The sequence below is a fragment of the Natator depressus genome, chromosome 12 (genome assembly GCF_965152275.1).
Source record: "Natator depressus isolate rNatDep1 chromosome 12, rNatDep2.hap1, whole genome shotgun sequence".
Classification (NCBI taxonomy): domain Eukaryota; kingdom Metazoa; phylum Chordata; order Testudines; family Cheloniidae; genus Natator; species Natator depressus.
The window spans coordinates 18,986,194-18,998,692 of NC_134245.1; the positions used below are offsets into that span (position 1 = coordinate 18,986,194).

The 12,499-nt window shown below is 37.0% G+C and overlaps 1 protein-coding gene across 4 annotated transcripts in view; it reads right to left on the minus strand.

Annotated features, from left to right (window-relative positions):
• Window positions 1-12,499, minus strand: part of PHKB (phosphorylase kinase regulatory subunit beta) — a 226,731-nt gene that overhangs the window by 157,206 nt on the left and 57,026 nt on the right. For all 4 annotated transcript variants that reach the window (XM_074968662.1, XM_074968660.1, XM_074968661.1 and 1 more), the window contains 2 exons: window positions 8,967-9,074; window positions 6,345-6,425 (listed from right to left, as the gene is read on the minus strand). In XM_074968662.1, coding sequence (XP_074824763.1) covers window positions 6,345-6,425; window positions 8,967-9,074 — 189 coding nt within the window. The remainder of the gene's footprint in view (window positions 1-6,344; window positions 6,426-8,966; window positions 9,075-12,499) is intronic.

Below are 12,499 nucleotides of genomic sequence, written 5' to 3' on the forward strand. Positions count from 1 at the left end.
TCATTAGGAAGCACCTTCCATGAAGAAGTGTACTTTGTCAGCACTGAATAAACATATAAGGTCATTAACCATAGTTATATGCGGCTGTGCATTATGGTTGTGAAAGAATGGTGAAAGATGTAAACATTACAAGAGCCTATGGAACATTTTGCACCCTTGTGTTTAGAATACTAAGGAAAAGCAAGCAGCCACACAGAAAAAAGAGATTGCTGTCAACCCACATGGTCATGGAGCTACTCCTCATCTCAGATGTGTTGATCTAACAAAGTCAGTGCCAAAAGGCTCATACAAAAATTAGGAATTGTTCGTGGTAACTTTACATATTCAAAAATCAATCATGTATAGAACAAGTAATTGTAAAGGATATGCATGTAGCATGGATGAGTGAAAAATAACACCGCTGTTATTTCAGCTTTTTATGGAGCTACTGTGATCAATTTCATTCATTTGCATGAAAACTAGCTACCAAACAATTACATGCCACTTTCTTTGCTAAGGATTCCAAGATAGAAGGACTAATATAATTATTTTTGCAACTGGCATTGTTCAAACTCGGTGTCATTTTTAGCTACTATTGACAATAAGTCTTGTGAACAATTATTTTCACCTTGCAAAGAGACTTGCGTACAACAAACATCTCCTAAGATGACAGCTTGGTGAACATTGGGCATCGGTCAGCACCTTTAACCATAGCAGCCCTGTTTCAGTACCATTCTCCGAGAAATGAAAGATGATAGCAAAACCTGTAGCATGCAGTCCTCGGCAAGAACAAGCAGAGAGAATACTAAAATTTAAACAACTTTAAACCCTATCAAACCTCATCCAAGAAGGAAACAACATAGACTCTGCAATCCTACTTCCAGGACAAGGTTAAAAGGAATCCCAGAAATCTTCTTGGTGCTTTTTTAACATGAAAGAAAATGATCAAGAGGAATATGGAGAGGAAAATTTAATTTATTTAGATATTTTATTCAGAACCACTTGAGCATTTTATTAAATGCTTTGGCCTCATTTTTAAGTTGTTTAACCAAATAATTAGTTTGATCAGAAATATTGCAATATGCACCATTAGGTTTTTTAGATTTTTTTGCTGGCTTGCTTTCCATGCTTACTTGGAACTTTAAATATTTTGGAAGTGACTGTGTTCTACTACATGTTTTGTGATAAAAATGCAACAAATAGAAAATGACCACAACCTCTATTTTATGTGAGTTTGACTAACCTTACTATTAATCACAAGGAAACAAAACCCATTAAACTTGTTTAAAATTGTTAAACTTTTCAGCCCTTCCATCTGCTAACAGAGCTAACGCATTCATCTCTGAGGGGGAAAAATAGCAGTGATGAACTACTTCACTGCACTCAATGTACAGTACACATGCTACACAAATTAACTTTCTAAATGAGAAAGAAATGAAACCCACAAAAATGGGCCCAATGGAGGCTTGACTTTCAGAAAAATGTGTCCTGTATTGTGATAAAGGCTCTCTTGGCTTTAAGTGAAAGAAAACTATTAGATATTTAATAGCAGAGTAATATTTAAACAAAAAAGAAATTTTGGTTGAGGCATAAATATAAGAAGAAAAAACAGGGAAACATTTCACAAGTGAATAAGGGATTAAGGTTTCCCCCCCTTTAAAAATTCAGTATCCTACAAAATACATTATCTAATAGTGGAAACTGTTAAGCTGCATTTAAGTTAATTAGGGAAAGGAATTTAAAGCTGCATTTTATATACCTGCTTGTAATGGGACAATTTTGTACCTTACCACTAAATTCATCTCCTCATAGCATAAAAATATCCACCAATAATTTCTGTCAGGTCATGTAGTAATGTCAGAGACAGCTCTTTTACACTACCACCAGGAAGGTTGGAGATAAAAGTACAATCAAGAAAATGATCCCAGGCTCTTAGGATATGAACTGCAATGTCATTATTGACCATCCACATTACTCCACTCTGCAGGATTATGCATTCTATTTGAAAGTTAATTTACAGGTTAGAAAAAAGTCGCACTTTAATACATTACCCAATTCACCAACGCAAGTTATTGAGAATTAGCTAGGAGTAACAGTAGAAGACAAAGGAAAAAAGAGAAAAAGAAAAGAAGAAAAAAAGAAAAAGAAGAAAGGAAAAGTAAATTACAAATTTCAGAGTGGTAGCTGTGTTAGTCTGTATCAGCAGAAAGAACGAGGAGTACTTGTGGCACCTTAGAGACTAACAAATTTATTTGAGCATAAGCTTTTGTGGGCTAAAGCCCACATGAATTTGTTAGTCTCTAAGGTGCCACAAGTATGCCTCGTTCTTTAAGTTACGAATGGCAGCCTAGAGGTCTTCAACCATGCACTATTTGCTAATATATGCATATCAGTCATATAGAACTTGGTAATGGAATCAAAGGTCATTTCATGACTGCTGATTGTTTCTATCCATGACACTGCCCTAGATCCAATGAAGAAGATGGGATACAGAAAAGTCTCTCTCAGACATTGATAGCATTCTGTAATTGCCATCCAAATGCCCTTCTGAAATCCAAATAATAGTGCCAAACCATTGTAAAATAGCAAAAAGATGGAAACTAATCTGATTCAGGTGAAGAGAGAAGCATATGTTGAGACTGAATTGTAGCAGTGTCCTGATAAGTACTTTATCATGGAAAAATGCAGCACTTTGACTGACAAAGCACCCAACTTCATCATCCTGGGTGTAGAGATTCACAAGCAGGAAGGCTACTTCAATAGTGACAAGGAACCATTCCTCATCCCATGGTAACTGCAGAGGGGGATAACGGTGTTTATAATACCATACAGACCCCAGCCAGATAAGCCAGTCTTAGTCTGGCTGTGGGTGGGTCTCATGAATCTAGAGATTCATGGCTAAAACGTCAGGCTCTATTCCTACAACATATTCACAGGACACTGAATACTGCTGGAAGCCTCAAGGAGTTGAAACATAGGTCTTTCAGTGAAACTGAAGAATGAAGAGTATGGAATCTTGACATGAAAAAGATGTGTGGGGTTGCCACCAGTGCTGTGGGGAAGCTTGAAGAATTAGCCATTGTAGAAGAAACATCAGTAGCACAGTGGACACATAGCAAGTCCAGGATGGCACCATTTAGCAAAGCCTGTCTACTGCTGCTGTATTTTCCTTCCAGTGTCAAGCAATATCTTGCTGAAACAGACATATCAACTATCAGTCAGGCATGGCAAGGCCACCTGCAGAACAGAGTGTGCTTAAGCTGATTCCAGTGAGCTGAAAGTTAGTAGTCTAATGAGACCATGAACACCAAAATGGCTTGTAGTCCTTGGTGAGGAGACAGTTCAGCTGATAAAGCCTGACAATCACAGATTCACAGAGAAAGAGGAAAAAGGAAAAGGCAGGGAGTTAGACAGAATGTTCTGTCTCAGTGGAGACCCTCCATTCTGCTAAACTGAATTGCAGTGGAAAAAATGTATAGGCCACATCCCTGACTGGTGTAAATTAGCTTTTTGACATATGGGTCAAAAACAAGATATTAACATAATTAGTAAAACTTTAGTAATCAAGCAACTCAATTGCATATATGATTTTAGCATTTAAATGTAGTCTGCAGCACAAAGAACCTAATTCTTGTGCCAAGGAAACCTGATTTCCATGGTACACTTACGTTAAATCATGAAGCAAATTAGAAATTCGCAGAAGTGTTAACCAATTATAAAATGATACCAGAAGATATAAAAGTAAACGTAAAAATGCAACAAACAAATACTGTCAAATACTTGCTCTATGGAGGCATCATATACAAATGTTGTCCCAGACCTTTCTAATTTGGGTTGCAGAGAGGAAAAACTACCCAGAATGTAAGTGCTGTGGAAAAACTAAAAAAACAATGCCCCCACTTAACATGGACACCTTCCCTTTCAGAGATCTGACCTGCTCATTCCTGGAATATGAGATGACAGTGGCAGATTTTAGCAGCCCATACACCAGCCATAAGCAAAGAAAAGTTAAAAAGTACACAATTAACTGGTGGTAACCAGTGAGGAGAAGCGAACATTCTTGAAAAATAGGAAAATACTTAGAAAAATGCACTTTTTGTTTTTGTAATATTGAAGAAATTTAATATAAAACAGCTGAAAAACATGCATTTATAATCAGAAATTAAAGAAGGAAAAAGCCCTGTTTTGGGCACTACAAAATAAATAAGAAAAATAAAGTTCTTCCTTTTTTTCCTTACTCCCCACTTTATGACAATGATGAGGAAAGAAAAAGGCCTTTCCAACTGTATTTTCTCACAAAACAGACTAATAGTGCTCAGTTGATATTCACTAAGTAAATGCTGATTAATGGACTCAGACAACAGTGGACTCCACATTCCAACCTTAAGAATGGGAATGTCTCATGTGCAGGGAACCACTCTCTTCTACACTATCACTTGTCCTTGAGATTGCATAAATAAAGGCAAACCTTTATTAGGTAATAACACAAGCAAAGCAATGTAATATGTCAGGCTAAATAAATACACAGTTTTAAACAAGATTTTGTCTTCCCATGTAAACACACAAGCTGTTCAACAAATACTACTTATAACCATTTCACTGGGATGTGGTTAAGTAGCAGTGAGCACAAAGAAGAACAGGTAGGATTCCTAGATGATCGTGTACATTCTCTCCCGTCCTATTCCGCTCAAAATACCAAGGTTATCTGGTGTCAACTTTCTAATACACCAGAGGAAGTTTAACAATAAAATATTTAGATTTTAAATTACACATTTTGACTGCATAAGTGTGGCAAATATTTTCTAACTAAACACAGCATCATGGCCAACAGGCCAAACAACAATTAACTGCCTGAAATTTTATATACATGAAGATGGTGTACTGCTTAAAGTTTGGTTTAGGGTGATGTTTACAACTGGACACCTATTAGCAGCCAATACTGGTTCACGTTAATATGAGTACAACTCACTATACTCCTAAAGTTCTAAGTTGGGTCTTTGTGTTTGATTAAAGACATTATATAATTGTATGAAGCACATACTAACACATCCATTTGAAGGAAGCCAGAAACACCTCCAAGCTGATTTATATCAGCAATTCTGGAAAGAATGTGCTGTAACTCAAGAGAAGTGACTGATTAAAGACTTAATTTGAGAACAGTGTGAAATAAGTGAGAGTCATGAAATAAAACTTAAGCTCTGGGGAAGAGTACTTTGTGCTCAGACTAAAACTATAACAGCTTGTGATCTATTTGTGTCCCTTTCAAGCTCAAAACCTAACATACTTGTCTGATGTAACTATATTACTTTTATTTAAATAAAATGGTTTAAAACTTCTACTAAAAATACTGAATATAATTCACCCACATGTATATTATCGTTGACTTGAAATAAGTTCCATCTTCATGTATCCGAGTGATTCCCACTGTTTCCTACTAAACCTCTGTTATACAGTTTGTGAGGTCATCCCTGGCTAGGGTTGCAAAGCCTCCAGGATTGTCCTGGAGTCTCCAGGAATTAAAGATTAATCTTTGATTACAGATAAGGCATGTGATGAAACCTCCAGGAATATGTCCAACCAAAATTGAGAATCTTATCCCTGACATGTTCTTATCAAAGCTTATTGAACACTTTTACCTCTTGTTTACAGGCTCCACTCAGCCATGTCATACTGTGCAAAATCTCCCAATTTACAGGCAAGGAAGGCCAAGTGGAAGGGATGTTGTCCTACTATGATATCCTTTTTTCTTTAAACATATTACAAAACTTCTCTACATTTCCTGGTTTTTGAATTTTTTATTTTTTTTTTTATTTTTGGTGCATTAGAGCTGCTGTTTCTAACGTTCTTATTTGACCCATTTCCAAAGTAGGAAAAAATTTCACTGTAATAACTGATGTTTCACTTGTGGTTTACAAAAATTTGATTTTTTTTAATGCATGTAACTTGAAGAGCTGTTAGGGAATGGGGCAAAAAGTGATGCAAAAAAGAGAACATCCAGGTATTAACTTGATTTCAAGCCACTGAAAAGGGAGACAGAACAGGATAAAATAACTATCCCAGAAGAAACTGGTAGATCTCTCATTCTTATGGTTCCCATGCAGTTCTAAAAGTTTTAAAATTTATATCAGATCACGTTAAAATGCACTTGTGTAGCTGTGCCATTTTACCACCTATTGGTTATATATTCAGCTTATCTTTAATACGGCAATCATTAAAAAATAAGTGGTTTTTTTGATGCATCTCTAGATGACCAATTACCTAATTGCAGGAAGAAACTCACTCAATTTTATGGTTAATAAACTAAGTAAAAGCCAACAGAAATCTTCAACATGCATAACTAATTAATGTCAGAATTCAGTTAATACCTCATCTGTATTGTAGATAATCTGCAGTCCTGAAGATATCATCTCAACCAGGTAGAGCAGGAACAGTGACACAGCATTTATCTGAGGTGAAGAAAAGGATAAAAAAAGTATACTTTACTTTTATGGGGTCATAGCAGACCAGTTGAATTTCAAAACAAAAATGTGATGTTAGACAGAGAAAAGGGGGCTTTTCTGCTATGACGTGGCTAGGTTCTTAAGAAATTTCATCCATTGTAGTATTACACATGTAATGTAAGTGTACTGATGTGGAACACTTGATCAAGAGAACTGCAGCGAGCACTGTTGTAAACAACTGCTTCTACAACATTTGTTTTTAAAGCTTTCCTTGAAAACTATGATATTGAAACATTTTTGCTTGGGAATACTGTTTTGACCCAAAGGCAATTATTTCACAGTCACCTGTGACAAGCCATTGCAAATTTATGTAAACAAAGTTATTGGAAAGTGAAGCACTAGAAGATGCAAGCTTAAACAGTAGTCTGACTATCTGGAAAACAGACCATTTAAGTCCTAACAAACAAAGCATTAATGCAACCACCTGGAGAGAAGTATTAATTTTAATCAACTGTTCAGCATATGATTAAATTACATTTATGAAAAAATGAGTTGTTTTGTTCTGTTAACCTAATAGTCTATTAGTGATTGTTATCAACTGCCTTAGCATTCACATGAGTACCATTACACCAGGATATCAGAAGAAACATCAATGAAGCAAAAACAATATCATGATATATCACTCTTGTATAATATAGGATTCATATAATTTTGGTGATTCAGAGACTAAATTAGTGACATCTAAAGTGTTGATATTAATCAGTAACTTGCTTTAAGAAATTAATACAAGCCTTAACTTCAGTGTGTGGGATTTAGAGAAATAGTCTGGACCCAAACTATGACCTTCCTTGAATTATTTCTTTAACACATGCTTAAGAATATCCTCCAAATTCTAAACCTTTTCAGATTCTATTGTTTTCAGGCCACTGACTAGGGTGACAGAACTGGATAGCAGAACTAGAGTGTAACTATTTCAGAAAAAGACTGGTAGATCTCTCTCTCTTACACTTCCCAAATATTTCCAAAAGTTATAAAGATTTACATCAGATCATATTAGCTACATTCTTTGTAGCTTGAATATTTTATCAATTTTATTTTATGTTTTACATTTTAAGGTTCTATCACAATCTATTGCTCCCATGTTGTAACATAATTTAAAAGGAACCGAACACAGTCATAATAGACTGGGAAAGAGGATGAGGACAAAGAGGCCATAGTGATTTTGCAACATGCCCCTTCCCATCTTTTCACCCCTCAATCTTACAGAAGCCCTTGCACTTCCACTACATGATGCTGACGTGCCACACTGTGGAAGACACTTGCTGGAGATACGAGGGAGGGCTGCTCTTTTCCATGGCATTGTTCCCTTGCAAATTGACAGGGATTTTATCACAAAATATTACACTGATCTTAGTCAGGATTATATCCCACATCCCCATTTTGTTGTGTATGTGGCTTTCATGACAGCCACCAGCTAGAGAAGCTGCATCAGCTCAAGTCCAGAAGGAGTAGCATTGCTGTGAGGAAGAGATGCTTAGAATACCAGGCCACTGCAATTTCCCCAGTCTTATTCAGATTTACCAAGAGCCATGTAATTTCTCTCACGATCTTTAGACATGTGCATGTTCAGCAGGTTTCATTCAGCAGCAGATTGGGTCATAACACTCCATCCATGAAATGATGGGCAGGAAACTGTCTTTAACAGAGCTTTCTGACTCCGAAATGGGTATATTTTATAAAGGGAATAACTTCACCATATTGGCACCAAGAAATTAAATAATTCCCAGTATAACAATCACACTTGATTAACTACACAATATTTTGTGCTTTGGTTCTAGCTCTGCTGTTTCGGAAGCAGCATCACTGTTCTTAGAGCTGTGCCAGCGTGTTCTCGTATAAATAAGGATGCTAAAGAACACAAATGAAATGAATTTGGTGTCAGTTACATAAGAAACATCACGGTTATACAGTGGAGGGCAAATCAATATCTGGCAAATGGAAAAGGACAAAAAAAAGTATAGAATTTATATTTTCCAATCTTAGAAGACAGCATCACAGACAATGGAGAATAATAAATTAAAAACAAATAAAACAGCAGTTTGCAGTGCCTTTTAAATCCTTATTGTTAATTAAAACTTCTCAGCTTTCTGGAAAATGTGGCTGGGAACATTAACAAAAATACAGTATCCAATATAAGATTATTGCAATCCCTCAATTTATTGATAATACAGTATGGGCAGAAACTATTTTTTATGCTGGGGTTATTTATTGAAAATCACTTTCTTTCTCAAAACAAATTTTTTTTTTTTACAGTTGCATTGATATCTTCTGCACAAGATATACAATATAATCTCTTGAAGTCAGATTTCAAAACAGTTTGATCCTTTCAATCCAAGTTACAGCAGACATCGCAATTTATAAATTCTGTAAGTTTTATCAAACTATAAAGAAACATCCATCATGAAAGAGCATTAGATTCAATAGTAATATTACATAAAGGCACCCAGTTCTGCAATCACATTTAAGAGAACTGTTTGCTATTTTTACCTGAAGATGGCCATATGCCTCATGGGAGAAGACTTCATCTCCACTATGTGCACTGAAAACAGAATGAAGGCATTTGGATGGTCTGGGGTCTTGCTTAAACTGCTGAACCTAGAGGCAAATTTTCAAAAAATGAAATAAATTGATTATAAATACACCCCCTCTCCCCAAAAAAACAAGTTCACCATCTGTGATAGGTATTTTAAGATGTCATGCAAGTGTCAATCTATTGCTGAATTAACACTGAATAAAGATTTATGTGAATTAGCACCGAATAACAAAGTAGTAATCGACTCCAGTTTATATTATTTTTTTTTAAATGATAGAATTGTTCAGTTTGAATGTGACTTCTTTCTACATGTAATTTCATTCCATACACTGGTTTCATAATCAAGGAGTTTCTCTACTGTGAACACAAGTAGATTGCTACATAGAGATTTAGTCATTTCCATCTCCTTTCTGGTGCTACTTGCTAAGCATTCACACGATATCGACTATGAGGACAACATTTCAGACAGTGGTTTCTGCTACATTCCATTTGTTCGGTTATTCTGTAGACTGAAAAAAAGTTTTCTTTTTGCACATTTCCCCCTCTGGGTGAAGGATCTTATTCCATGCTTTCACTGTATGATTTAATTGCATCCATATTAACTTTCATTTTTGGGGTCTTCACACTTTTTTTTTTTTTTTTTTTTTTTTTTTTTACACACACAAGCTTGCCTTTCCTTGAAATATGCCTAGGATTTTCTTAATTTCTTTCTTTAAAAAAGTAATTCCATAAAGCAGTGGTTCCCAAACTTGTTCCACTGCTTGTGCAGGGAAAGCCCCTGCCGGGCCGGTTTGTTTACCTGCTGCGTCCGCAGGTTCGGCCGATCACGGCTCCCAGTGGCCGCGGTTCGCTGCTCCAGGCCAATCGGAGCTGCTGGAAGCAGCGCGGGCCGAGGGATGTACTGGCCGCCGCTTCCAGCGGCTCCCATTGGCCTGGAGCAGTGAACCGTGGCCACTGGGAGCCGCGATCGGCCAAACCTGCGGATGTGGCAAGCAAACAAACAGGCCCAGCCTGCCAGGGGCTTTCCCTGCACAAGCGGCGGAACAAGTTTGGGAACCACTGACAAAGATTTAATTGATGATGTGCTTTTTTTAGCTGGGATCGTTACCTCCTGCATTTTTAACATAAGGGATGATAAAGAGTAATTATGTCACCTCAAAGAATCAATCTTTACTAGCCAAGATACACCGGTGCATCACTACCAGAAGAAGATGCTTAAAATAGATAGATAATTAAAAAAACCTCTCTTGCAAAAGAAGTCAGTGAAAAACACACAAGCACACACAAATTCTTATAGAGTTCTTTACTTGCACAGCAGCAGGAAACTTACTTCTTTTTTTACACCTAAGGTCTTACACATACTTTTTTGGTTGCTTCAGACTAAGGTGCCTGGATTATATCAAAATGTATCTTTTTCATTCAACACCGATCAAAAATATGCAGATCTTACCGACTTAACTAAATAACAGCTTCAACTGACATTTTGGTGCTTTGTCATTTTCATTTTTCTTCAGTACGTACAGGAACACAACATGAGAATTTAAATATAATCGCTATGCAAAGGAATAGCAAGTACTAAATGATTAAAGATACTCAAAAGAAATTGCATAACTGTGCTTTGAGATCTGAAGCTGTTAAAAAGACTAATTTAAAATTTAAGCAAAAAACAAACTCTATAAATTTAAGAGATTAGTGGGGCATGGTGTCTGGGAATAAAATGCAACACCATGGAAATAGTACAGAATAAGAGAAAACATCCAGCATTTCTTATCCTGATTGGGAACGACAAAAACAAAGATCTGTGTAATCACTTTTCTAGTCTAAATTACGTACAGAATACTAAGCATCTGGTTTATCCTTACTTAGGGTACGTCCTCACTACCCACCGGCTCGCCGGGTAGTGATCGATCCCCAAACTGACACCTATATTCCACCTCGGCAGGAGGAGTAAGCAGAGTTAACGGGGGAGCTGCCATGGTTGACTCGCCGCCGTGAGGATGGCCAGGTGACTTGAACTAAGATACTTCAACTTCAGCTATGCGAATAGTGTAGCGGAAGTTGCGTATCTTAGTTCGAACCCCGCCCCCGTAGTGTAGCCCAGGCCTTAGATTCTACTTGGCATTTTTTTTAAAAGTACATCATAGCAGCTATTGGCTAAACAAACTGCAGGGCTAAAGAGCTCATTTTATTGCAAACAAAGTTGTAGCAAACTATGCGAAAATATACTGGAGCATATCACACTCATTCTGAATTCATGGGTTTGAAATGTACTCACAGAATCAAATTTTATTTCATAGCTCCTTTTTCTGCAACAGCACTGTGATAATCAGGGCTCAGACACCCAAAGGTGAAAACAGGGAGTCTGAATCCCAAAGAATAAGCAAATGAATCAACTGATTTTATACATTGCCGTCGTGTATAAAAATATGTCAAATAAGTTATTTTATGGAAGCTTTTAATGTGCTGAATTTGACAGTCATTATGATTGATATATATATATACACATATATATACACACACATATACAGATTATGATTATCAACGTAAAAATGCAGAAAACTGTAAATGTAGCTGATGCAACTATAGCATCACCTCACAACAGGGTAAGGAAGCAATCACACAGGGAGGGCACCTCTGAAGGCAGTTGTTTACACAAACCCAGCTTCAAGTACCCATCCAATGTCCAAATCAGGAAAAGACTATGATGAACCATTAGAGTTAATGGAAAGACACTGAGGCAACAGGGAATTCCCCCGACTCTCAAAAACCATGAGTCACCATGCCAGGAAAGAAAAAAGCCTTTCAAAAGCAGACTATCCAGAAACTGAGGAGCAGCCTCCAAATCGGAAGCTACCCCATGAAAAACTGGATCCCTCTTTATGACACAGGGTACACTGGGAAACTGTTCAGAGGCAATAGGTAACTCATATATAGAAAAGGGAATTAATCTAATATAGAAATGTGAAGCCCGAGGTTGCATCTTTATGTTTATTTTCTGTGTAACCTGTATATGTTTGTTTCTCCTTAATATTTCATCTTTGAATCTGTGATTTTTATATCAAATACATTTCTTGCTTATTTTTATCCCAACCAGGGCTCTGGTGTGCCAACTGTGTGGAGTATGTCCCCCAAAGTGAACTGATAACTGGGGGCTGTTTTCACACCTATGAGGTGATGAACTGGTGGGGGAAATTCTGAGTGTCTGGCAATTTAAAACTCAATGTAGATGGATTTGCAGAGACTCAGGACTGGAAGAACTGTTGGGATCACACTGCAAGGAGTAACTAGGATGGTAGAAGGCAGGATGAGACCTTTAAGCTTATGTGCTAGCTCCTAGTGTCAGGATTCTGAGCCACAGAGCATAACATTAAGGCACCCAAAGTTACAAGACAGGCGGTGACAGAACCCTTTACTGGTCTGGGTGATCCCCAAAACATAGAATCAAAGGAAGGGACCTCGAGAGGCCATCTAGTCCAGTCCCCTGCAC